This window comes from Emydura macquarii, unplaced genomic scaffold (assembly GCF_026122565.2).
Source record: "Emydura macquarii macquarii isolate MOO-44397 ecotype Brisbane River unplaced genomic scaffold, CSIRO-AGI_Emac_v2 contig_2768, whole genome shotgun sequence".
NCBI lineage: Eukaryota > Metazoa > Chordata > Testudines > Chelidae > Emydura > Emydura macquarii.
The window spans coordinates 8,064,568-8,092,456 of record NW_027132905.1 but is presented as its reverse complement, the minus strand read 5'-3'; the positions used below and the strand labels follow the sequence as shown (position 1 = coordinate 8,092,456).

The 27,889-nt window shown below is 41.1% G+C and overlaps 1 protein-coding gene across 1 annotated transcript; it reads left to right on the top strand.

Moving 5' to 3' along the window:
* Positions 1 to 62: 62 nt before the first annotated feature.
* SLC25A48 (solute carrier family 25 member 48) lies at positions 63 to 26,692 on the top strand. Its single transcript, XM_067566378.1, has 7 exons — positions 63 to 310; positions 1,746 to 1,789; positions 7,295 to 7,366; positions 9,029 to 9,281; positions 18,328 to 18,576; positions 20,580 to 20,713; positions 24,478 to 26,692. Exons 1-7 carry the CDS (start codon positions 265 to 267, stop codon positions 24,598 to 24,600), a joined length of 921 nt encoding a protein of 306 aa, XP_067422479.1. The 5' UTR covers positions 63 to 264; the 3' UTR covers positions 24,601 to 26,692.
* Positions 26,693 to 27,889: the final 1,197 nt, after the last annotated feature.

Sequence of the window (27,889 nt, the reverse complement as noted above, 5' to 3'; positions counted from 1 at the left end):
GCTTTGGAGGCACTTTGAGACAGGCTGTGTGAGAAGTTAGAGTCAGAGCTGATGCAGTTTTAAGAGTACTGAAACATGTAAAAGAAACAAGCTCTTACTTCAATCACTTTGGGACACACGGTGGTGTTGGATTCACTTTTCTATGTAACAGAGTTAAAGAGAGGCATTCAAGCAGTCTTCAACAGCACATGCAGAAGAAATTGAATGCCAATTGCAAACTTGCAGGAAAAGATTTGAATGGGAATTGCCCAGGAGTTTTAAAACATGGGCAGTCTTCAATTAGAAGATTTTGTAGCTGGTTGGATAGGAGGTAGGTAACGCTGGTGGGTATTTTGGGACAGCAACAATGGGATGATATAAAAATAGGTGAGTGTATGGGCATTTTTAGAAATTAAGTATGATATTGATGGATGCATATGTCAAGTTGTGTGCCTTTATTTGTGTTTGTGTTTGTATGTGTAGTTTATCACATTTGTACAGAGAGGATAGTTTCAATTAAGCAATAATAGAACATCACACAGTTTTATCTGTTTGTTCTAAGATAACCAAAATGCAATGAGATGTGGAAGGCGGTGTTATGACATTACGGTGTCATCTATACATTACACATTCCTGAAGTGAGTGCATGACCTACAAGGCAGAATGTCTCTAGCTGAGAAATATGTAAAATGATATTGTAACCCAACACATAAGTTTATGGCTTTATAAAGGCGTTCTAGTGTTTGCCTATTGAGTTCAGATCCATGTGCATACAGCCTCATATTTAAACAGCTGGGAATTCTCATGAACCAATCAGATGGCTCCATTAATCCACACCCTTTCATGAAAGGCAAAAATCTGTTTGAGTGGATAGTCCTGATAAGGATATAAGATTATTATCAGGACAACGGTCACTATCAGACTAGAATTATTGATCAGGCCATTTCCGAAAGTGTTTATTCTGGCCTTCTTTAAAAGAGGTGCCATCTGTATTAGAAAGTAAGGAAGAAGTCCTGCAGATATATTTTACACTTATAGAGAGGTCCTTTTATCTAGAAAGATCCCAAAGTGCACCACTAAAATGCAGCCACCTTTGGGTTGGAAGACAGCTGGCAGGTAGACAAGACAACAGGGTAGAGAAGGGAATTCTGGCTAACAGGAGCCAACAATGTCTGCTCTGACCGCTAGGCTAGACCGTTCTTGTCCCAGTCAGCTGATGCCCCTGAATGACAGAGAAACTCACACGCAGCCTCAAACCCATATGCACAGGTTAAGAGAAAATAGGTTTTGAATGAGGAACAGTGCAGAGGTTGAGGATACAAAATCCATTCTCTAAGTTGCAAGCAGTACATGGGACAGCTAGGCAGATTCTCCACATATGCTCTTCCAGCCCCTGGTCTGCAATATCGTCCATAAATCAAGCACATTGCCCTTCATGTCAAGTGGTCTCACTGCCACCACCTCTCTGGGTTGGCCTTTATCTGGTGCATAGATTTTGCAGGTTACAAAGGAAATGTAGATTCTCCCTGTGCATCTGCTCTGCATTGGCGCAAGATGTACCCTCAGTTCGCATGGTTCTACTGATGAGTGAATTTTCATCAACTAGGTAATGATCAGAATGGTGGAGTGTGCTCTCAGTGACTGAGGGGAGTACACATGCAACAGGGCATGGATTTGAGTTTCATTAGGTAAATGTTACAGAAGTCTTTCCTTTTAGTTGACTCAGCCAAATGTGTTTTGTCTAATTACCTTATTTTAATCCCTAGGAGCAGCAAGTGTAATTGTGGGCCATCCTCTGGACACAGTAAAGGTAAAATATTTAAGCCACACTTTCACTTACACATAGGGAAAGCTTCTTGCACCATCTCCCAAGCCCCTGCAAACCTGTGCAGGGACCTGAGCAACATGTGGCTACATGATGGCACATTTGGTTATACTTTCCTGCTATTTTCAAAGCCAGCTAAGAGATTTGGTTGCCAAATTATAATTCAAACGAATGGGAATAGGGTTATGAAAATCTCAGTTTATATCCTTGTGCTCTTGCTCCAGGATAGCTGACCCTGTTTATTAAGAAGTTAGATACCATCAGACTGAGGCATTACTGGAGGTACTTGGGTTTTTTTATAGCGGGCAGCCGGGAAGCATAGTGCTGACTACTGAAAAGTGTCACTGACTGCAGAAGCAGTGCCAGTGCCTTAACAAATGACACTAGGGAGTCAATGTTCAGAGCTGAGTATGCAGAGCAGGATTTGTGCATTGGCTGTATGGTCTATGAATTCTTCTGGAAAGACTGTTCGCTTACATAGCAATAGATGGCTTTGATGTCATCATTGTGTGTGGGCGATAGAAACGGACAATGGATGTTGTTGGGAGCATTTGAGTTATGTTTGCTCAGGAACTGCTAAGTAACAAATAGTGCATCTTTCAGTCCTTATAAAGACAACTGTCACGCTGACACCTCTGTTACATTTGGTTCGGGATGTCATTTGGGAATACCAAGTAGGCTGCTTTGTACTTTTCCAGATTGGAGGGGGAAAGAATCTAACCAACATTGAGCTAGAAAGTGAGCATCTGAACAGTGTTTACCAATGAACATAGCATCCAGTGGAATAAGGACTAAAGGTTTCCTCTGTATGGGAGATGAGAAATACTAGGGTTATTTCATGTATACTAAGTTACCAGCATGGCAATTCTCAACTACTTGGTTCAGCAGTTCCTTTCCCTTCCCTATCCCCTAAAGTCCAGGCAAGGTTTTTCCCTTGCCTTATGAGGTCATATCTATAAAAGATCCTTAGCTTCATTCACCCTTTCATTCTAGATTTTTCATTTTACCCTTTATAAGCCAGAGCCTTCCTGGCGTAGTATTTAGGCACTGTTGCTGTTCTCAGCTTTTGCACATGAGTCCAGATTTTGGGTCTTCTCCAAGACAAAAGACAATTTCACCAATGAAACTAGCCTCAGAGAATAAACTAGAAAGCGGCTCCTATGCTCACATTAGGAGAGGACTCCACATGCAGCTTCAAATCACCCATTGTCCCTTTTGGTCTGTTGATTTTGTTTATTCTAAACAATGGCTTCACATCTTTCTCCATGCTGGTAGGAGTAGCTTGCATGCGCTATCTCCTTATGGTTGTCCTAAGTCAGGATGTTGTGGTTACCAACACTACAACCCAAAGAAAGGACCATTCTAAGATTCTATTAAAGAGAAAACCTTCTCTAGTAATTTGCTGGGACATTCCCTCTCACTTGTGTTGCCTATGTTGGACCGCTAGCTGCTTTTCCTTCCCTCTGCTTATTTTCAGTGACCATAGCTTTTGTCATTTTTAGGTGGCTTTCATTTCTAATAAATCACTATATGCACCATAGCAGAACACGCTCATCCAGCTTCTTAAAGGGTATGACACCAGTGTCATTTTGAACTGTAGTCAGTTTCAACTCAGAATAAAGTTTAACTTCTATGGCTGCAGTGTTTTCACAGCTCACTCCTGTGGCGGGAAGCACACTGAATGTTGTATTCCCATGCCATTGCACTTACCCAACTCAGACTAACTACCAGTTTTTGAGGAATGCTTTAAATAACAAATTGGTTTATTCATAGACAATAGTTTGCATTTTTCTTTCTTATATACCATGAGTCAGTTCCATACTCTGGCCAGTCAGGTAAGAGTCCTCCAAATGATTCCTTGCATTCATGCACCATAACAAAGCATTAGCATGTATAAAAATACTTCTGTATTTTAAGTATACAATGATGATGGCCCTGATCCTCAACTCTGACTGATGTGCACTCAAGTGCAGCTCCTACGTGGATGTGGGACAGTGGGATCTTTATACCAAATTTGTGCTCCCAGAGTCAGTCAGAGCAGCCTCAGTGTAACAAAATGCTTTGCTGAATACTTTAAACCCTCATTATTTCTAGAAGCAAATCTTATTATGCTGCTAGATGTTTCAAATTCTACCAGTCCTGCAGATTTCCTGCACTGCAGAGTGACTGCTGTGGAAAGACACTGAGTTCCTATAAGGAACAACAGGGTGGAATTTTAAGGCTCCAGGATAGGCGATACAACACTGTAAACCTGGAATACAGAAACCCAAAAGATATAGTTAGGATAGCAAAACTACTCTAGCCTGAGATCCTTGTTGTGCCATAAATTAAAATGTAACATGGAGGAATAAGTTCCAAAGGAAAATAGTGTAATACATTTAAGACCAAATTCTCCACTGGTGTAAACCATTGACTACAATAAAATTACATCAACAGAGAATTCAGCCCTCACTGTTAGCGCACAAAGGATAGTTTAGTTAAAAACTACTCTCTGGGATGAGAAGTGGCATGGGTGACACTAGATAATCTTTTATTAGTCCAAAATGTATTAAGTTTAACCTTTAAGAACCTGGTTAGTGTGTAAAAGAAAAGAAAACAAGCCTGAGATGACGCAAATCAGTACAAGAAAGAATTCAAAGTCACAGTAAGCAGTAATCATGATTGCAAGTGGAAGGCTTAACCTGGAGATGCAAATAGCCACTCAGGCCCAGACCTCTCCATTTGTGCATGAAAATACCTGATTGCCTCATGTCATAATGGTAACTGGATGCACTAATCAGATATGCAACTACAAGCAAATAATTGCAATTGCAATTCTGTGTCTGACTTTTTGAAATCAAGACCTAATCTCTGCTTATGTGAACAGCAATTGCCACCTGCCTATAGAATTGCAGGTGTTTAAAAGAGCTAGTGAAAATATTTCTCCTTCATTGCACATTTTTTAAATTATGGACCATTCCTCCATGGTCTCATTTTGTTACACAAGGAGTTACGTGCATCATGTCCCATACATCAAAACGATAGCATACGGCACTTCCCTCAACATTATAGGCAAACCTGCAAAGCTTGGATTTAGTCTCCAGCTCTTCCCAGGCTAGGATCCCATTAATGATTCCTACAGTAGCTTATTCATTGCACTCAATGTGAGAACTCCTCTCCAGGGTTAGCCTGTGGCATGTCCTTCAATCAGTTCTCAAGGTACTGAGCAAAAGCAACTCACCTTACATCTTAAATAGTCATCTTAAATATATAACATTGATAGATATAGATATAGCCAGAGTAAAATACCTGGGAACTTTTGCTTGCTAAGACAGTTGTCCCATTCATTCTTGGAGGGGGAAGTGGCTACTGCCAGCCATGCTGATTCTGGAGCAACTGGAGCAATGTAGAGATGTTGAAGAGGGATATGGTTGTGTATACTTACTCCATAAGCAACTTTTCTATTGATCTGGAGACAACAGCTTGAGTTGCTTTCTCAGCCATTAGTGAGGTGCCAGAGTCTGATGATGATCAGAGGAAGAGAGAGCGGGGAGATGAAGCAATAGGTAATGAGGGAGGAGGATTTGCATTGGAGGGAAAAGGATAATAGGCTGCAAAAGAAGAAAGGGGCTTTGCCAACTGTGGGGTTCCTGTATATGAAGAAAATATAATCAAATAATGGCAGTCGAAGACTGGGGTGAGAGAAGTCACTCTTTGCAACAGCGAGTTCAGTGATCATTAGTGATGGTTAAATCCTAATCCTACTGAGGCCGATAGCAAAATTCCTTATGTTTCATGTAAACCTTTGTTTCCTGTTTGAAACCTCTTTCCTACTGAAGAAAGTTCCAGTGTCACACATTCCAATTTTCTGTACGTTGTAAATAATAACGGGGCCAGATCTTTAACTGGGGTAAAATGGCATTGCTCCATTGAGACCCATTATATGTCGCTGGCTGTTTCTTTCTGAAATACAGTTGGGAAACTGTCCAGATTCAGTCATTCAGCGATCTCCTACCAAGGCACCTACTGTTGTGTCCGTTCTAAAGACAGTTACACTGGAACTCAGGCTGACGGTAAGATGTGGTGATGCAAATAACTAGAGATAGGTGAGGCTGTGCAGAGGGCTCGTGACAAGGGGGAAATGTCATTGCAAACTTAAGGGATAGATGCAGACACTACCAGGCCATGTAGGCCATCGTTCTGTGCAGTCACTGACTGATGGGCAGTAGGGGACAATGCTCTTGATATTAGGATATAAAACCGGGACTGAATTTCTGCTGAAATAAACCTGCAAGCTAAGAAAATTTGTCAGTTGATTGCAATGATTTTTTCTATTAAAAACATGTAAGCGGCTTGACAGATAAGCTATATATGTGAGAGGTGAAATATCTGGGAAACAATACAGGGTTTTTCATGGCGAATGTGCTGGGGTTTATTCCAGCTGTAGGTCCTTTTAGAAAAACGTATACATATTTCTTTCCAGAAACAAATCCTCTTGGCTTGGAGCAATGTATAAACCATCTTTTTTGCATTAGAAGTGAAATATTTCTGAGGTTTGGAATGATTGCCTTGGCTCCATTTAATGTTGAGACATCTAGCGTGAAATTCACCGAGCATTATAAGAGCCGCGGAAGGCACTGGATACAGCAGAACTGCTGCCGATCTGCTCTGCAGGGATGGGTAGCTAAGAAGCGGGTAAGCAGGGTACTTTGCATGCCCTGCACGAAGTTCAGCTGAGCTCTGCACCAGATCCTCCAGCAATGAGAGAATGTTGCAGATGGGGCATGGCCATTGCTCTCATTTTCTTCTCCTGCCATTTACTTGGGCTTTGGGGGAGAAGGTAAATTTTTCCCACTACTAAAGGTGTCTTTCAGGTATATCAACTAACTTAAAGGGGAACACCAGGTAAATGAATGAAATACCTACTACGCTCCCCAAAGTCTGATAACAAAGGGTTCAAAATCACAGTCAAGTTTCTATTTACAATAGATGAATAGAATTTAAGGCCAGAAGGGACCATTAAGGTCTAGTCTGTCCGTCTGCATAACACAGGCCATAGAATTTTCGCCAAGGATTTCTGCATAAAACCTATAACTTCTGGCTGATGTAGAGTATAGCTTGTTAAAAGCTATCCAATGTTGCTTTAAATACTTCACGTAAGGGAGAATCCTCTGCATTCCTAGGTAGCTAAAAGTCTCATTTGCAAATGATATTATTCTGCATAACACACATGCTAATGACTCTGTGCAGGGTTAGGAGGCCTTGCCTTCCCATATTTCAAACCAGCTTGACAATCATGGATACTGGATGAAGCAAAGGTTCTGTTTGGATCTGCACTGGCCCAGTGCAAACTGGTTTGCTGCAGGTTTATTTTCCTTTATTATCCCATTTGCCCTATGAGCAAAGCCATAATTTACTGTCAAATCAAAAAGTGCATTGTTTGCATAGCATGAGCTTCCACTGAGTTGAAAACGCATTGTTTCAATGATATTTCATAATTTCATTTTGCAGACTCGCTTACAAGCTGGACAAGGATATGGAAGTACACTTAATTGTATCCTTACCGTGTACAGAAATGAAAGTGTAAGTACTTTGCTTTGTCTATATCATGCCAGAGTAGAAAAGGAAGAAGATAGTCAAAGTGATTACAAAACAGCATGCTTTAAGTGCAATAGCATTCAAAGCCCTTATGTGGGGAACTGCAAGTTTCTGTGCTTCTCCTCTGCCCCAGCTAACCTATGGGAGAGAGTCACCTCCTCAAGGGAGTGCCTAAGGAGGTAATGCACACCAGAGGGGCATGAATTCTAATGTGCACCAACATGTTGCACACTCACTGGCCCACGTAGACCCGTCGGGCATGCACTAAAAGTTCCCTCATGCACATTTCAAACAGTACTACGTTTAATGCACAGTAGGGAACTTTTAGTGCACGTCAGAGGGGTCTATATGGGCCAGTGAGAGTGCAATACATTGGTGTGCATTAGAATTTTCACCAACTGGTGCGCATTACTGCTCCTGGTAGACAAGCGCTGAGATATATTGCTCTCTGTTTCAGATTCTGCATTGTTAGAACAGCCAGCCAGGCCTGGTGAAGGTAATTTTGGGCCAAGTATCTGTGTTGCCACAACATGGAAGTGAATGGAATCGTGTGGGTATAAATCAGTACAGAAACTGGCTCATAAGCATGACACAGATGTAAATCTTATGACATTGATGGTCAGATCCTGCATTCCTTACTCAGACAAAACTCCCATGAAACAAAAAGCCAGATGATTATTAAAAACAAGGTTATCCTGTGTGTTACACTGCTGTACCTTAGTGTGCTCTCTAAACCACTTTAATAGGAGTTTTGCCTTAAGTGAGGCCCAAATAGTGTGGCAAGAGATGGCGTAGGTAAAATGGGCAAGTTTTCCACCTGTATAATTTATGACAATAAATGTATGGCCCCTACCCAACCTACTGAAAGATTAACAATGCTAAACTGATGGTCTATCACCATCTGCTTTCTACGTACGGCATAGTTAACATGTCATTATTCATGGCTGTCTCTTTTCTGGTGTGCATAGTTCAGTTTCTCCTGTTCACCATTTTGCAATTTGCGGTACCTCTCCCTTGGAATTTTACATGCACAAGTCTCTGCTGGTGTCAATGAATTGACTCCAATGGGTGGTGAGAAAATTTGGCCCTAAATATTTATAGTACTTTCCTATGTCTCCAGTTTTTGCTATATTAAAAATATTCCCTTATCCGGCATAATCTGTGAAAAACACTGAAAGTAATTTCTCTGTGTCCTAAATTTGCTTCCATTTTCTAAGTGTATCATTTCAGCTACAGTATATAACTGCTCGCTCTAAGAAACATCTGCTAATTCAGTTTTTTGCATTTTTGGCCTGACATCCATCTTGGGTTTTATGTAACTATCATTGCTCTTTGTTTATTTATTTATTTTGCTAGCCTGACATGACATTAGTTAAAGAATTGTTGAGAGCTTAATTGAGGCATTACATTTCACATCCAGTTAGCTCTATGAAAGGATCAAAGAAAACACAGGTTAAAAAGTGACAAGAGAAGTATTCAGTGATCAACTTCCCACACTGTACAAAAGCAGATTTGTAATTCTGGGGGAATTGAATTGAAATGTATAGCAGGGACTGTGGAATTAGGGTTTACTGCAAAGTGTGACCAACTAGGAGAAATAATCAGATTGATACGTCTCCTTTAACTCTTGCTTTATTTCATTGTTAGGTTGTCGGATTCTTTAAAGGAATGTCTTTCCCATTGGCCAGCATTGCTATCTACAGCTCAGTGACATTTGGTGTCTTCAGCAATACACAAAGATTAATTAGCCAGCATCGCTATGGAGATTCTAACCACGCCCCGGCATTCTCGGACTTGACTGTTGCCAGCATGGTAGCAGGGGTTGTCTCAGTAGGAATTGGTAGTCCTGTGGACCTGATAAAGATAAGACTACAGATGCAGACCCAGCCATTTATTGACGGTAAAATGGCAATGTTTGTTGGGGTTTTTTTTTCAGTCTTCTCTGCTTATTCAGATTAATTGAATCCAATTCAGGGCTGGATTCTCCACCGTCTTGCATATGTTGTGGTTACTGACACTTATGTAAAAATACTACCAATTAGAATTCTCCAGTTCCCCGAGCCTGATCAAAAGGCCATTGAAACTAATCAAAAGACTCTCACTGAGTTTAATGGGCTTTGGATCAGGCCCTGACACTGATGGGCATGTTCTACACCCACTTGGCACCAGTGTAAATGACTATGCGAGGTGCAAGGCAACAGAGAATCAGGTCCATGGTCCCTAAACTAAATTTTATACTCATGAACTGCAGTGAATACAGAAAGCTTTTAATTTGCAGCAGTAGCACCAGTCAGGGCCTTGAAAGAGAGGCGATCAACCAGGGGAGGAGACAGTGCACTAAAGGCACAGTCACCTAACAAACAGGGTAACCTTTGTTTTCAGTAATAGTCTGAGGTTTCTGTTCGTGGAGCAAATGACCCAACAGGAGGATGACAATGTGGGCCAATCCTCCAGTCTTTACTCCTGTTTCGACTGAAGTTTTGCCTGAATAAGTACTGACGATGGACTGCAGTATTTGGCTCATGCATCCTTCCACCAGTTATCAATAAGATCCGCACTGTTGATAATGATTATATGTTTTCCCTAAATTCGCGAGACAAGAATGCATTGTATAATGCAACTGAGGCTGCAAGATGGAGTCTCGTTTATGGGCATTTTCTTCCCTTGATCCATAGCAGTTTTAGGGGCAGAAAGCAAGAGAATACTCAATCCCTTAGTATTCGTATAGCTCCCATTAATGTTAAAAAGAGCAACTATGCTTATCAAGTGGATTAAAAAACCTCTAAATTTTCAAGCATATTATTTAGAATCTAGGTCACAGGTAAACAGAAAAGTCATGATAAAAGAATTCTCTAATTCAGTTCTGTCACTAGTTAAGTGCTGTATGCTAGGTCAATACAAAGTATCTCCAGAGCGTCCCACCCACTCAACTCTTCAGTCCTCATTTAATGCAGTTGTAAGTGGGATTTTTGAAGTTGCTCTTCGTGGGCCTAACTCTGCTTCCATTGAAGTCACTGATAAATTGACGTCTCTAGAAGCAGAGTCGGGCCAACGCTGAGCGCTCATAAAGATGACACACTTAGTCTGTAAAGGAGACAAATACATAAAATGGGGAGGCATTGCATTTGACTGTTAAAAATAAAGTCCTGGTGACTCATCGCCACAGAAACCCCGTTAGCCTTAAAAGTTTGGACAACTTAACGAAAACAAACTTTGCATTTTAAAAAAATGTAGTTTGGTCCTCTCTCAGGAAAGCTTACCCCTGCCTGGGACAGTAGCAACGCAGCTTTCCTGGAGACCAAATAGATTCATGGTTTAAGGTTTAACAGCTCTGTTCAATTCCAGAGGCCTGAATTTCCTGTCTGTTGGTCCCAAAGAGTGTTACACCTACCCTGCAATGGGAAGACTGAGCCTCAGAGCGTCCCCCATCTGCAGCAAATGGTGCTATTGTCGTGCCACTGAGCATCAAGGCCTTTAAAACCAGGACAACACACTTCCAATCAAATCAGTCAGGAACTATTTTCTTGTGTCAGATTCCTGCAGAAGTTATGTACGAGCCCTCACAAATGCCAACAAGATTTTTGAGAGACAAGGAGGGTGAGGTATTAGCTTTGATTAGACTTTTATTGGCAAGAGAAACAAAAAATATTACCTCACCCACCTCAACTTTCTGATATCCTGGGACCAACACCGATACAACAAAGTTTTTGCAATTTCTTGATTTTGCATACTTTTTTTTGAAGTGGGTCTGGTTTTTATCCAATGGAATATTTTTAACCACCACTGAATGTAATGATATTCCATTTTTCTGTGCATGTCAGACAACTTCTCAGACAGAAGCCTAAATATGCCAATGTGGAATCAAAACCAAATGAACTCGTATTTGCTGAATCCTGCAGCTTGCCAAGAATATCAGTGACACAGTTTTTCCTGTGTGAGGGAGGTGGTGAGACTAAGATTTCCCTGCTGCCCTAAGAGACTGATGAACCAGCCTCTTTGCTTCTTTAGATTGTAGTTGTTAGCAATTCTATCACTATTCCCACTCCTTCGGCGTTACCCTTTTTTATTCCAAGGCAGGACACTTTTTGAACCTTGGACTCACTTGATGCCTCTGCACATAGACTATTAACTCGGTCCCAGGCCAGTCATGGCATTCTACAAAATATAACATTACACAAAGTTTTCAAAAGCAAAACCTTGAGCCAAATGGTCATGAACATAAAATATTGATGCTGCGCTTATCTGGAAACAGACTTCTCTACCTGGGAAAAAACATATTCTCCCATTTGTCATAGAATCATAGAAGATAAGGGTTGGTAGGGACCTCAAGAGGTCACCTAGTCCAATCCCGTGCTCAAAGCAATGGAATTGCATTGTCCGTCAATGGAATACAGTCACGCTGTACATTTTTGCCTGGCATCCCTCCCCAACATGGGACAAAGTCCCAAACCCTCCCCTTAGCTCTTTATATAAAGAAACCTTTTGCAATTGGTTCTCAAAGCCAAAGGCAGTGATGATGATGCATCTGGCCCTGAAAAGCTGCCATGTGCAACCTGCAACAGGCCTAAGCATTATCTGGTTATAGATGATTCACAAATATGATTCCGACCGCTTTTCATTCCTTCAACAGTCAGAACCTTTCCATCATCGCAGGCTGTTGCAGATAAAACTGAATGAAGACTTTTAGGTTAAAGGGGAATGTCCTGGTGATGTTTTTTATGAGCAATAAAATCACTGTAGAAATACACTGCTTCAGCGCCTGATCTGAAGTCCAGTGGAGGCTTCCCATTGATTTCAGTGGGCATTGGATCAGGCCCTAGCTATTGTATTGCCAAGATTCCTGAATTATTTAATTTTGAAAAGCAGCTATCTACTTCACATAATGCAGTGTTCTACACTAAGATAGTGTGATTGCTACTGTTAGTGTTCCATTCTCACTGTAGAAATTGTAATTAATAGCTCTATTAATGATGCCTTGGGTTCTTAGGAATCATTGTGCCAATGACTGTGCAACTCCCATTGGATGGGTGTGTTTGGCTCTATCATTGTATTATTTTCACATTACTGTTCTGAAAAAGCAAGTGAAATGTAATGCAAAAAGCTCTGCCATAATATCATATAGGGCCTGGTTCTCACATAGATCCCTTCTTCATACTTCCTGAATGGTGTAAGGGATTTAGTGTAAATAATAAAGCAGAGCAAATTACCAATATTTCAATTTAGTGTCCAAACCCGCCCCAAAAAATTCAATTTGGATCGACCTGGAAATGTCTCCAAATTTCATTAAACAAACATGTTGAGAAAAGTTTTATTTTTATTTCTGAGGTTTTTAAAGGTTTTTTAAAAAATAAAATTGAGGGAAATTCCAAAATGAAAGCTCTTTCTGAAAGGAAAAGTTGAAATGTTTTGACAGTGCTGATTATTTTCCCCCCAAAACTGAGACAATTCACCAAAATTGACCCAAATTTATGAATAGTTTCAGTCGATCTGACTCTACATTTTTTGTCAAAAAAAAAGTTTTGTATGAAAAATGTTGCCCAAATCTAGACAATGAGAATCAGGCCCTTTGACTCTAACAAAGTAAGGAAAAGTAGCATTAAAATGTCCCAGCCATCATCCACACACTCCGGTATTTAAAATAGGAGAGGTGAAATTACCCATTGCTTAGGTCCTAAGTAGGGACTGACACTCAAAAACAAACAAACAAAAACACCTGGAGGCTGGAATGCATAGTTTTTACTCCAGCCTCGCCAGGGGTTATTGTGTTGGCTGCTGTACAAACACATAGTAAGATACAGTCCCTACCCTGAAGTGTTCAGTCTAATAACAAACAGCGGAGGAGTCAGAGGAGGGACTAGGGTAGTGGTGATGGTGAGACACATGGTTACACAGTGTATTTGTGTGCATAATCAGCTGGCTTCACGTCAGTTTCTTTTAAGTTATCAGTTCAGCTAATTGCACCATCTCATCTGATTTTCCCTTTTACCTGGAAAATTTTGGGACATGATGACCATTTCCAAAATGTATCCTCACTTCGTTATGTCACCAAGTAGTCATGATACATAATAAAATGGTACATGTTGCAATAGAATCCCTGCAATACAACTTTTTCATCCGTATCCTTTGTTGTTTATACAATGAAACAAGACAGACAGTGCATTCCTGAATGTAACTCCAGAACCAAGTCTGATTTTGAGCACACAGTTCCCATTGTCTCTTTGCAAAGTTCTGGTGCTGAGCACATTTAATATAAAGCTACCATTTCAAGCAAGCTGTATTCCAAACCCTTATGCATCACAGAGTGGGAAGGCATTAGGGTGACCAGATGTCCTGATTTTAAAAAGACAGTCCTGATATTCAGGGCTTTGTCTTATGTAGGTGCATATTACCCCATACCTCCTGTCCTGATTTTTCACACTAGCTATCTGGTCACCTTAGAAGGCATGCTGTAAGAATGGTGAGGCTATCTGTCAAATCCAGCTAATACCTTAGAGCACAGAGGTGCTGAGTTCTGTCACTGCTGTGGTATTACAAAGATATCAGCAAAAGATGAAACAACAGATTACGGGCATGAAAGCCATGAGAACTTTGCTCATTTCTAAAAATTTTGGACCAGATTCTATCTATTTCCAGGATGGTTCCAGTTGGCACGTGAGCCATAGCAAATACAGGATTGCTGAGAATTGGGAAGCTAAATATAAAGGACACTGGGACATCTGGGGGTATTTTCTAGGAATATTTTCTGGAATTGTTTCTAATTATGCTGGAGAGAGCAGGCAAAATTGTGATAGAAACTGGGGAACTTAATTATACAGATTGTCCACACACAGAGAGAAGCAGTGACTGAGTCTCTTTGAAGACTTAATTCCCTATTTAGAGGGTAGCTGGTGTTGGAAGGAGAGCAGAACCGTGGGTTTTGTTAGATCATAGTTTTTAGCGTGTTCCAGCAGTGTATAGAACAGGCAACCAGGAGCAAAACATTTGCTGTGCTGTGTGTTCCCAGATAAAGGAGCTAAGTGGTTCCTAACAAGATACACGTTTAACTGGGGCTAACATGGTTTAAAAGATGCTCAAACCCCAAGTTGTGTGAGTGGCAGGAGAGGAATGAAGAGACGAGGAAGGGAGAAATATATTTTAAAAAACCAATCATTTTGTTCTATTTTTATTTTCTTGTTTTATCAGCCCAAGTAAATACAGGTTTTAAAGCTTGGTAAAAAAAAAAAAGGTGGTTTTACAGTAACCACCCCCACTTTACCAAACCTCAGGAATGGGCCAGAGAGGAATCTGTGACTGAAGAGTAGAGAAAATGCCTTTAACCTGGGAATAACTAGCGCAAGATATCATGTGGGGTACTTTGCATCTGACACACGTGTGATATGAAAGGAAACCTATTATTATGTCCAGGAGACTGGCATGTTAGGGATGTGGTGTTTTGTCAGCAGTGTGGGCAAACCTGCAAAGTTACCAGGCCCAACTAGTGTAGATCTAGTTTAAGCTAGAGTAAGCCCACCTAGTTCAATTAGTGAGCATCAGAAATAAGCTCTGTGAGGCAGGGAGTGCCATGTTGTTTTGTACTTGTTCAGCACATGGCACAACGGGGTTCTGGGCCATGACGGGGGCTCCTCCACGCTACCAAAAACAATGATGATCATATTAATAAAAACAAAAAGGAGAAAAAGAGCGAGGTGCTGTTGAAAACTCAGTATTTTTAATGTACTTTCATGAGTCCAGCAATGACTATGGCCATCTGTGGTATTTAAAATATTTACATATAACTATTAATTAACATCAAGGTCCCAATCTTGTAATTTTGCTAATTATATTATATTTTGCTATAAATGACAGTAGAGTGGCAAATTCCCCTGGGTATATTGTTGATGCATGTGAAGCTTAGACAGGTAGCCTGATGTTTTTTCCTGGTAAGGTCAACTATTTGGAAATTTTGGGTTTCAGGCCCACGTTTGTTTTTGAGCTTAGGTTTGTCGTCTTTCAAAGATAGGGTGGAACTGTACAGTACTAGAATATGTTTGCTCAGGCAAGCGTCTGAGGCAAATGGCCAATGGCTTATCTTAGTGAACTAGATGTTCGAAAGGGCAAGTTTGAATTTGCATTAGGAATCTGATTTCAAGCTTCAGGTTCGCATATGAAGCTAAAACGGCTGGACGAAATGGCTTTATGCCTTTAGAGATATGGAATCACTGAAGCATTGTTTTAATTGTCAGACCAGAACTCTCTTTAAGCAGCTTCCTGAAGTTAAATTTGGGTAGAGCGGAATTCAGTCTCTGGAAGTCCAAGTTTCAGCCAAAAGGAGCCCTCCTCTCTCTGGATCTGGAACAATGGCAACTGGACACTTGAGCAGATCCCTGCTGGTGTAAATCGGTGTATCTCTATTGCATTACATTCTGGGCATCGCAGCGTGATTTTGACAAGCAAGGAGCAGTTCAGAGAATTGTTGCTTAAATAAGGAGGGATCTGATATGCCTATAAATGTCTAAGGATGTAAACACAGGGCAGTGCTTAGAGTAGCACTTGAGCCCATTACTAGTCTTAATGAGATGAAATTAAGAAGGAGAGAGGTTGAACTGATATCAAGCAAAGCATCGTGACAGCAAAATGTGCTAGGTGGTGGAATTGTGTCCCATAGGAAACAATAGTGGGGATGAGACTTAAATAACTTTTTCTGGAACAAGTGCTGCTATAGCTTCAATCACTTCAACAGGAGATGGTTAAAGACCATGCATTTGGGACATTTAATACTAACTTGGGCAAAATACTACTGTAAAATGTGCTTTATGGCATACTGCTGACTAGCAGGAGGTGGGCTGGGTGAGCCAGCAGGTCTTTTCTGTCTCGTATTCCTGTGACTGTCTGTTTTCACCTTGGCGCAGATGTTTAATTGTGTCACTTCAGTCAGCTCCCTGGTTGTCTGAGGTTCTCTTTCAGCACTAACAAATTATGTTCTTCAGAAGGTGGGCTTCTTCTATGTAGTTCCCCAGTGTGGCTGGATTAATTAGCAGCAACATGACACTCCAAAATCTTCAACTGATTTTCTAGAACCTGCGGTACTTATAGGAACAGCACCCAAAACATTAGCTTTTAATTCACTCTGTTGTGATCTTTCTGTCTTTCAACTTGTTGAATTCTCACTTGAATTTTGCTCCAGACCAGAGGCCACTGGCAATGGGCTGAGAGGCAGACCATGACTGACATACAGTATAAAATGCAAGAAAAAGATCCCAAACAGACATGTGAAGAATAGGAAATAGTTTTGCCTTCTTGCTGAGCCTATAGAAATTCATGAAAAAATCCCACAACCAGCAACATACTGCCTCCTGACTAATTACCTGGACATAACTTTTCTTTGCAAATGTTCAAGTTCAGATATACTAGAAGACTGATGCAGCTAATCTTTCATATTTAATGGTCCAGAGTCTGATCTCTCTGACACTCGTGTATATCTGGAATAATTACAATGACATCATTACCTCAATTACGCTTTTGCTCAATTACACCAGTGTATCAGAGATCAGAATTTGGCCTAATATATTTATTGTAATGAAGAGATATTTGGAATCATAATTTTCATCATTAATGCTGACTACTGAGACTGAAAATAAAAGTGTAGCTCGAGGTCCTGAAAAGCTGTGGAGTCTGACAATGATTTTGATTATGATAAATAGTGAGCTCTGAACTCAAAGGCCAAATATTAGTGTCCTACTAAAATTCTTATCATTAGCTGCTGGTCCTCCTTTAATATAAATTCTTCGCAGTCTGTCTCTTTGATATGTATATATATTGCATTTGGATATGTGTGTGTCTGTATATCTATATATCTCAGTGAAATACATGTGTATACCCAAGAGAGAGATTATGAAAAGCTTAGGGGAGGAATGATAAGCATTCTAATAGAATACCAATATTTGACATATATGTGGTTGATTGATTGATAGATAGATGTACATATAACTTTATACCACGGTCTATAGAGTTGATTTCTAGTGTTTATCCACAAAAGGGTTGCAGAGAAGAGAGATCTGGTACCCTGACAATCTCTATTCATTACATAAGAGTGGAATGAATGGTGACTTTAAAAATATGTTTGAAAAAGAGTTGCCCATGCAGCTGTAGCAATAAACTTCAAACTGAATATATTTTTCTATCAGGTGGAAATGACACCCAAGGCAAGGCATCCACAGGCAGGCACAAGTTAGCTTAGGCCAGCATAATAATGAGCCCATTTCTTTGGGCAGAGACTCAATGAGATTTATATTTGCTGATCTCCAATACAGAACAGATTTCTGATTTTGGTGGGGAAAAGTACTCTATGAAAAACACACACAAGAATGAGGGCAAAACACTCCTCATTTTAGGATTTCCTGACTTTTGTCAGCTTCTTTGATAACCATTATTTGTTATTAAGATATTAAGGAGGTTTTTGGTATTTAATTAGCAATACTACATGAAATACAATAAGTTTTCATATTCGCTTTAATAAAAGATATTGGGTAAAATTTTCAAAAGCACCTAAGTCACTTTGGCATCTAGGTCCCATTTTCAAAATTGCCTAAGATTTAGGTGCCTAAAGATGTCAGTAGGTGCAAAGTGGGGGTTGAAATCAATGGTATGTAGGTATTTAACCTCCTTAGGTGTTTTTGAAAATCTTACTAGATGCCTGTCTGCATCTTTAAGTGTCTAAATACATTTGAAATATGGCCCTGAGTACCTAAGTCTTTTTTAACACAGGTCTTAGGTTCCTCAGTTACTTAGGCACTTTTGAAAATTCCCCCCCTTTTTGTTTTCACACTTCACCTAAATTATAAAGCGGAAAAGACTTCAAGGGTTTAATTTATAAAGGAGCAACTATATAAGGGAAGTGAAACAAACTAAAATGTGAGAACATCCAAAGCATGCATAGTTGTTAAAATGATTTGTATCTGTTTTTGCAGCAAACATAAGCTTGAAACACAGGGCAACTGGGTTGCCCGCGTACAGAGGCCCAATTCACTGTGTTAGTTCAATCCTACGGCAGGAGGGCTTAGCAGGAATATATCGAGGTGCTGGAGCAATGCTTCTGAGGGATGTTCCTGGGTATTGCCTATACTTCATCCCGTATACATTTCTCTGTGGATGGATTACCCCCGAAGGAGGCATATCCCCTAGTCCCTCTTCTGTGTGGATGGCAGGAGGCATAGCAGGTATGGACATTTCTGTTTCACCAGGTTGGGAAACAAATTAACATGAAGCTTAGTCTAAACTTCAGAAACTTTACCGAAGTTGTACTAGTATTAATCACATCCTAGCAATACCCAAAACCAGTGAAAAGCAGAACAGTAATTTTACTGGCAGGGTAAGAGTCCTTTATTGTGTTTAGTCTTTGTATATTAGGCACAATATATATGTATATATGTTGGATAATCTTCTGCAGAAATCAATATGAATCATAAAACATCAGTGTTTTAAGGGTTTTATTTTCTCTCACTTATATTGACATAAATAAGGCCTAGTGTTGTTGGAGTCCATGAAATTACCCTGGTGATTCAGGCCTTTGATGTTTTACTTTTGATGCAGTGACTTATGAACTAAGGATGAAATCCTGGCTCCTTTCTAGTCAATTGGAATTTTGCCATTGACTTTAATGGGGCCAGGATTCCATGTCAGACCACAGTCTGTGTACAGTGGGACTGCTCATTTGAGTAAAGTTAAGCACATGTAAGACTACTTGTAAGATTGGGGTCTTGGGGTTTTTATTTTCTTCTCAATAGGGGCCTGATCCATGGCCCATTGAAATCATTGGAAAGACTCCCACGGACTTCAGTGGGCTTTGCGGCAGGCCCTAAGCTTGTAATTAGCATCAGCTCCAGCGGACTGCAATTCACTCTTGCATTTCGGCTTTTTGAATGACCCATAAGCCTCCAAGTCAGTACATTACCCTGCATGCACCTCGTAAGGATAAACATGCATCTGCAGCAGGAGAAGCCGCAAAACCAAGAGAGTCATCATGAATCTTGTCTCAGTGCTGGAGGCTGAAGCCTGCTTTCTCTGTTTACACTGGCCAGTAAGACATGTATATATACATTTAGATACACAAACTTGCCCTTAAACTAGCTAATGGTTTATTTACAATTTCTAAATCTCTGGATCCTAAATGAAGACAGTTACTTATTAGCCTGGGTAATGATTACAACACACTGGCTCTTTTTCTCTTGCAAACAAACAGAGCACTGGTTGATTTTGAACAGATTCTCTAGTATGTCAGAACACTGGCACAGGTCTTGGCATGCTCCTTCAGTCCATCTCCCCCATATAACCCAATCACACACAGTCACCGGCATGAAAGACCACAGGTTTAATTATAATTAATAATTCAGAATCAATATGCATGAGACTTTCTCAAACCATTAAATCTCTCAGCATGGAAACATTAAATTCCAGAGGCAAAAGGGAGCAAATATAGGACTAAGTTTTCTATATGCGAACAACATCCTGAATAACTGGAAGACTTCAGTCATAAGCGACGTAAGCCCCACTGACCTTTGCATCTAGGAAAAACATCCCATCCAATTGCAAAGCAATCAATCAGATTCAGATTCAGTTTATCCCCATGTGATTAAAACAGTACCTCATCCACATACCTTCTTAGCCCAATACCCTCTTTCTCAATATACCCCCGGGATTTGTTATTTTTAAATTGCTCCTATTAGCAACATACTAGATATTGGGTATATTTTTGTAGATTGTGGAGCCTGGGAATTTCGGGGGGAAGAGCCTTTTTTCACAGACTTGTACTAAGTGATACTTTCTCAAGTCTTAGTCATGGGCATTGAAGCAGTATCGCCATACACAGGAGCCTTTTCTGATCTGCCTGTGCTTGCTTACCTGTCTTGCTCCTTACCTATGTCACACTGACAACCAGTTCCACAAATAATTTGTCCAGAAATGTCATGCATTATCCCCAGAAAGGCCATGTTGACTCCAGAAATGTGAGTTTTACACTATCATTCCAGTGTATTCATCCTTTTTGGAAGTACCACCAACTGGATGTGATAGGTGAGTGATGAATTAGTGGGTGTAGCAGGCTGGGGATAAGGAAGGGTGTGACTAGGCATGCACTAGCAGAGTATATTATTACCTACATATTTCCAGTCATAATCAGCACCATGTCAGTATGAGGAAAGAATTCTCTTTTCCTTATTTCTAGGAGCAATTTCCTGGGGGACTGCTACTCCGATGGACGTTGTGAAAAGTCGACTTCAAGCCGATGGGGTTTATTTAAACAAATACAAAGGAGTCATCGATTGTATCTCTCAGAGCTACCACGATGAGGGCTTAAAAGTAAGTGGTATTGCAAGAAAAAAATTGCTACGAGACATTAATCTTCAGTGAAAAATATAATGGCTGTTATTATCCAAACGACACGTAGACGATAGAAAATTAAAGCCAGTGCAATTAATTATAAGTCTGAATAATGATGACAGTAAGATGTCCTAAAGACACAAAGATTTACATGATTTACAAGGTCAGATTCTGCTACCTTTTTGAGTACCACTTCACTCCATGGGACATCCCATTGAAATAAATGGGTTTAATTGAGACTAAAGTGCTACTCATCATTGAGTTGCAAAATCTGGCCCTTAAGGTCTGTTTTCTATAAAATATAGAAGGTTAAAGACAATGGGAGCATTACCGTTGACTTTACTAGGACTACGATTTCATCCAGAATTGTTATGTATTTAGTTATTGTTGGGTAAGGTTTGATGGGTCTGTTTCTCTAGTGCCCTTTAGCACCTACCGTCATTTCACACAAAGGCCAGGTGGGTGTAAAACGCTGTTAAATCAGAGTGGCAGAGAATCAAGCCCAAAGGGTTTATTGTATTATGAACTGATGATGACTGAACATTGTGTCATTGTCTCTGAGAGCTGAATGCAGTGTGTATCTTAAGCCTCCACCAAAACATTATGTGGCTCTTACCTAGAGGGTGCTAAATTCCAAGTTCTGAGAGAAAAGTCACAAATAATAAAAAGAAAAATAACTGGCAAATTTGCAAGAATATTTAGCATTTTTTTTGCAACACGCCTGTAGATCATACCAACAGCCACAGAAGCTCATAGTCTGATCCTTTTCTCAAATGAGGGTTGTTGCCACCTTTTATTCACCCTGCTATGAGACAGGGGAGTGTGGAACATGGAGAAATATACAGCAAGTAACCATATAAAGCAACCTTTGGATATTCACAGGAATAAGGCCTGCAGGAGGCCAGCATTTTTGTCCCTACAATCTTACCCTGACTACCCCCGATGGCCAAATATCAATGTACAGAGTCTGCAGCCAGCCATGATTATGCTGCTGTCGCTACTGGTGGTGGGAAAGGGAATCTGCAGGTCCGCCATAGAGCAGAATACAAGGACAGTTTCATAAAGAAAATCTATTTATGCCAGTGTCCCATTGGGAGAAAACAAAGTAATGGACCATTGCTGAGAGATGTTGAACCCTTGTTTGGATATTTATCTTAGGGGAGATATAAATAGTGTTGTTAATTCCCCAAGTAACCTGGGAGTGAACAAAAAAGAAGTGTGGCCCCTTAGCCCTACTCAGTATTTTGTGTCTTCATTCTGAATGTAAGATCAAGTCCTAAGGCCTTTCTCTGTAACGCTCAGTTGATTTTTATCTTTGTTTTTGAATATGTGACTTTTTAAAAATGCTGACAAGAGTTACACCTTTGTCATCAAAATTCCAGCCTCGCTAAAAACAAAATACGCAGCTCCCCACCCCATAATACAAACTCCAGCATGTTTAGATGCGCTATCATTCATTTCAACAGCCTTATAAGGGACTGGGTATAGGCAGTCTGGCCTAGTGGTCACAGCTAGGCTGCGGTCTGCCCACCAGGGACAGTAGTCGCAGAATTATAGGGTTAGAAGAGACCGCAAAGATGATCTGGTCTCACCCCCTGCCAAGATGCAGGATTTGTTGCTGGGCAGGAACTGGAGGAATTGCAAGAGCCAGGTTCTATAGACAAGAGTCAAGCCAGGGTTGGAGAACAAGGATCAGAGGCAGGCCCAGGCTAGAATCTGAGAAGCAGGAATCAGGCTGGAATCAAAGACCAGAAATCAGGAAATCAAGCAAAGTCTGGCGTGGCAGTGGGCCAAAGTCTGTATGGTTGCCCAGACAACTTCCTGGGGCAATCCCTGAAGTTAAACAGGGCGCTTGGCCATTCAGAGGGCTCCAGGGAACAATCACTCTGAGTGTCTTGGACAGCATGTCATGTGGTGCCCTGGCTGTCCCTTTGCATTGCCCCCTTGGTGGCATTGGAGGAGTAGTACTTATCCCAGGCTCTGTAAACCTGGGTTCTAATCCCTGGGTACTTCCAAGCATGAATTATGCTTAATTATTTGATTATCAAAGTTCTGGATTTCAAAGAAAATTCTGGCTAGTTATTTTAAATGATAGACCTCCTAGTTCAATCAGGCAAAATTCCTTTTTTCTTTGTAAGTTTTGCCTTTGTAAAGACTGATGAATTTTTAAGGCATTTATTTTGGTCCCCAGTTCTATTATGAAATTCAGTAATCTAAATGTAGATATTAATGATAATTTTTATCGGTGTATGTATTTAATAATCTGATTCTATTAGTAGCTGTTAGTTACTAAACATTCTGGAAATAATTAAATGGGATGTTCCTAGAATCAAGTTGGTATCGGTCTCTTGGACAGTGAGTGTTATGCAATAGTGTTATGGCAGAATTTTAAAACCGGATACAAGTTAGCACTAGAAGTGAAGTGTGTTACTAGGACAATGACACCTTTTCCACTTTCCATAAAGCACTTTACTATTCAAGCACTCAAAAGGGCCGCTTCTTTCGTTCTCAGAAACACATCATCAGTTCCAAACAGGATGACCAAAATCATCAAACCTGATCACCTAAATAAGAGATGCTTAAATATGGACTTAGGCACCTGACTTTAGGAAATTATGTTTGAAAGTATTGGCCTATATCACCTTTTGCTGTTGAGTTTGTTCTAGAGTCATGTGACCTACTTCTCAATAAGGCACAGAACAGTCCTACATTTTCCCTTAGATTGGAAATTGTTTTGTGAAAGCAGAAGAGAGAACTGCAAACTATTCTGCTTGCACTGAGATGGAACGCTTAGCAAATGAAAGGGGGATATAGGTCTTGATCCAGCAAAGCACCTACGCATGTGCTTAACTTTAAGCCCACGAGTGATCCCACAGAAGTCAATGGGCCTATTCATGTGCTTATATTTTAAGCATGTGCTAAAGTGCTTTGTTGGATCCGGGCCTTAAAGCTGCCATAGAGGAGAAGCTGGGAATTGCCCTGTCGTAAGTGATTGCATTCAGGGTCAAGAGGATCCATGTTCATAGAGCCAGTGTAGTTGGTTCTATGCCACCTGCTCCATTATGTGGATGGTGTGTTCTTGTGGCTCAAATTGTAACACCTCCTCTTCTCCCTCCCCAAGTCCCAGGTGTCTCAAGCAGCACCCTGGTGCAACTGAAGATCTAGCCCGTAAAACAGGAGCACTTCATTTGCAAAAGCAAGAGGCTGCTCCCTGTAATCTTGACTTTCATTTCTCAGCCTGTTCAATACAGTTTTCAATGCATGTGCGAGAGAGGAAGAGAGAGACAGATAAGAGAGGGGAGATTAAGAAGAAGATTTAGATTTCCTGTTTTCTGGTCACAAAGATTTAAACACATATTAGTTAGCCCACTTTTTACCAACTGCAGGAAAAGAAACTTGTGAGAGGCTCATTCTGCTTCTCACTGCTGCTGATATATCTGCTTGGAGGGCAGTCTATGAAAACCAGAAGAGTATGTATGCAACCCCATCAACCTAGCAACTTGCTGTTGTTTTTTGACACTTTGGTGCTCAGACAGAAAGTGCTCAGCTGTATGAGCATGGGAGCTAAGGTAATAACTTGCAGTGAAAATTTTACTGCCCTCCAGCTCACAGAATGTCTATGAGCAGATCACAATGTAAAATGTTTTGTTATTCACATTTCCACTATGACTTAGCTCGGCGTTTTCTTCTTCATCAAATATCTGATCTATTCCTTTGCCGTTCTCTTTTTCCGTCCTTCACAGGTCTTTTTTAGAGGAATCACGGTCAATGCAGTGCGAGGATTCCCGATGAGTGCAGCCATGTTTCTTGGATATGAACTTTCACGCAAAGCACTAAGAGGAGACCAAGCTGAGACCAATTCTTGACATCCAGCTCAGCTTCACAAAGATCTTTATTAGTTCCAGATTTACCAACACATTAAAAATAGAGACCTCATCACTGAAATCGGTGGCAGTTGTGGTTGCCCAGAACTTCTGAAAACTCTCTGTCTAAGGTATTTATGTGGCCCCATCACGGTAGTATCTGAGCACCTCATTGTATGTGTATATTCTCAAAACACCCCTGTGAGGTAGGGAAGGGCTATTACAGAGAGGGAATTGATGTGTAGAGAAGAGAAGTGATATGCCCCGGGGTCACAAAGCAGCAGGTTGGGCTAGCCTGAGTACAAATCCTCCTGGAATCCCTGAGCTTCTGCCCATGCTAACCCTGGTTCTACTGCTGTATTTAGCGAGAGCTAACAAGTGTCTGTCTACCCATGCTGGGAAGGACCCTCCCAACTGCAGTGTGGACTTACCCTAAAAGGTTTAAATATGGTTTTAGGTGCCTACTTTAGCCACCTTCCATTGAAAACCTTGGCCTAAGTGACTTCTTCTAGGTGACAAAGCTCCCTGTTTGCTCTAAAACATAGCTTAGCTTTAGGCATAGTGCGAGTTGCTGGAATCCTGTTTAAATCAGTGGAGCAGAACCTGTTCATAGCAGATCTTAGTCTGGTCTGTTGGGTCCCTTGACCCTTTAGCCTACTCTCCAGATCTTGTGTCACCATAACTGCCCCGGCTTACACTTTTAAAAAATCGTCATGCCTTCTTTCCTAAGGGGCAGGTGTCTGGTGCATGCTGTTGCAGCATAGCAAGTGGAGGCAGATGCAAGGTTTCTGGTGACAGGTGGGAGTAAATAGAAGACACCCTGGTCCTGTAGCCATAGGCAGAAGGAGGGAAGGCTCTGGGGCCAGAAGCACAGGGGCAGAAGGATAGAGCATTATGTGAGCAGAGGCGGGGATCTCAGATGCATGGTGCCCTCCCTCAACTTACTTCATCAGTTTGGGGAGTGGGGGGGGGGGAAATAACAACACCAATTATACCTAGAAATTCCCCCTCCATATGACCCATGAGAACAAGCTGAGAAGGGAATGGAGTAGCAGCCTGAAGGGTGCTCCCATTCCCCTCCGTGGAGCCAGAAGAAGGAAACAGAGTTGCAGGCCTCCCTTTCTTCAATATCAGAAGAACAGTGACTAGGTGCAGGGCCAAAATGTCCTACCCCCTACACCAAGAAAAATGCTGCTAAGCATGTGGGCTCTAGGAGGCTTTCCCTCCACCCTGAGTCTGGATCGGATCCTTCCCCTTGGGCCCAAGGAAAAATGGAAGTGGGGCTGGGAAGGTCCCTCTACCACAAGGCCTCAGGAGCAGCAGATGCCAGGCCAAAGTCTCACCTCACCTGAGGACCAGCCGGACTGGGAGGTGGCTAGCTGGGCTGGGACGCTCATGTGCTGCTGGCTCTTGGGCCTAGCATTTGCTACTGCTGAGAATAACAAGAGTAGAAAAAAGAAAAACAAAATATATCCAATGCACACACCCTCTGAGCAAAAGTCCTTACATCACAGATTACATCCAAAGAGTCATTCCCCCCTTATTATCTACTTTTAAGCACATCTTTCTCATCTAACTATGCAATATTGCAGGAGCCCATTGGGATGATGGTTGGGAATATGTTTTCCTTTTCAATGGAAACTAAATTACATGTCATTTATTTGCCTATTGTATGTAAAATGGAACATAAATGAATTAAAATGGAAAGTCATGGGAAGATTTGCTATGAACTGTGTATTTGAATTGTTCTGCCTGGATGGCATCTCTGCCTTGAACAACCAGACTTTGGTTTTACTTGCGAAAATTTTGGAAAGAGAAGAATAGGCCAATACACTCCCCTTCCCTTTGCAGCATAGAGCAAAGGCGCAGAGAAGACTTAGAAATTAGACCCATGTGTTGTAAGTCACCAGGATCCTGTACCAAGAAGTCAGTGGGGGCTTTAGTATTGGCTTCAGTGAGCATTGGATCAAATCCCAGCAGAGGAAAGGGGGATGAACCAGCAGCACATACTGCCTGCTGTCTCTGAGCGTGCCTGCCCATCTCTACCAGAGGAAGAATGTCTCCACCATCAGTCTAGTCAAGGATCCATGGGGCTAGGGCCACTCTTACTCACGAATCTCAATAAAACCTTCATGTTTGTTTGCCCTGCAAGATTCTCCTATTGTCTCCTTCATTTCACCCTCCAAGGCTCAGTAACTGGCCATCCCTGTAGTGTCATTTCAGCCCAGGAGGGCTGGACAGGGTTGCTCCCATGCCCAACATTCTTCCAGTGCTGCTCCAGGATTGGACACAGAAGACCAGCCCCTGCTGGAGAAACCCTGGCCTAAATATTAACCCAAAGCTGGAAGCTGCAGCAGGGCAACAAAGATTGTACTTTCCAGCAGTTTACACATTAACATGGGATTAGCGCTGACACTGTTAATACACAAGGCATTGCAGAGAGCAAAGGATGAAGGAGATCTTTCTTTAACTCTTTATTCCTTGGGACATGTTTTTTTGTGGAAAAATGAAAACAGAGATCAAAATAAACAGAGCAAAAATGAACAACTATTCCCCAGTTATATCAAGAATTGACACCATATGAAACAACTGGTAAACCGTTCCAAATGTACCTAGATATTTCATTTCATCCTGTAGAGTAGATGTGTATCCATTGATTATTTTTTGTGTAAAAATGTGAATAGCTGTGTTAGAAATGACAGGGGTGCTGCTGTAAAGATACAGTGCATTATCGAACATAATTTCCTGGGATAAGACATACAAGGAGAGCAAGCCTGCATGACAGCTGCAATGTTACTACATCTATTCACTGCCTGGGGTTTCTTTTAATGCATAGTATCAGTTAAAGACCTGATTCTGCCACCTTTCTGCATGCTAAGTAGGTGAGTAATCACACTGAAGTTAGTGGAACTACATGTTTGACTAAGTGCATGAGCGGGCAGAAATAGGTCATACATGTTTATAAAAGGTAGGCTGCTGCAGCCAGCTGTGCTCCTGGAAAACAGTGAATGAGGCGGACCTTTTAATGCATGATGGGAAATCTCCTATACAGGACAGATGGGATGTTAAGGCTTTAGGCCTTTTAGTGTGTAATTTTTAAAAACCCAAACTCAGGTACTTTGGGCTAGGACACAGGTCTACTGAGATTGCTTAGCATTTTTAATGTTGGGAATATTGTAGGGTAAGGACTCAAAACATTTAAAACAAAATTAAGCAAATGTTTAGGTGCTTTGCTGGATTGGAGAGCGTGAGGGATTTGGGAACAGAATTTCACTATAGAATTTCCTCGTAT

What these genes read in the sequence shown, in the direction of transcription:
- SLC25A48 (XM_067566378.1), top strand. Translation starts at nt 265, where the DNA reads ATGGGCAGTCTTCAATTAGAAGATTTTGTAGCTGGTTGGATAGGAG. An exon ending in GACCCAGCCATTTATTGACG is followed by an intron (nt 9,282 to 18,327) that starts GTAAAATGGCAA and finishes CTGTTTTTGCAG; the next exon opens with CAAACATAAGCTTGAAACAC. An exon ending in ACCACGATGAGGGCTTAAAA is followed by an intron (nt 20,714 to 24,477) that starts GTAAGTGGTATT and finishes CGTCCTTCACAG; the next exon opens with GTCTTTTTTAGAGGAATCAC.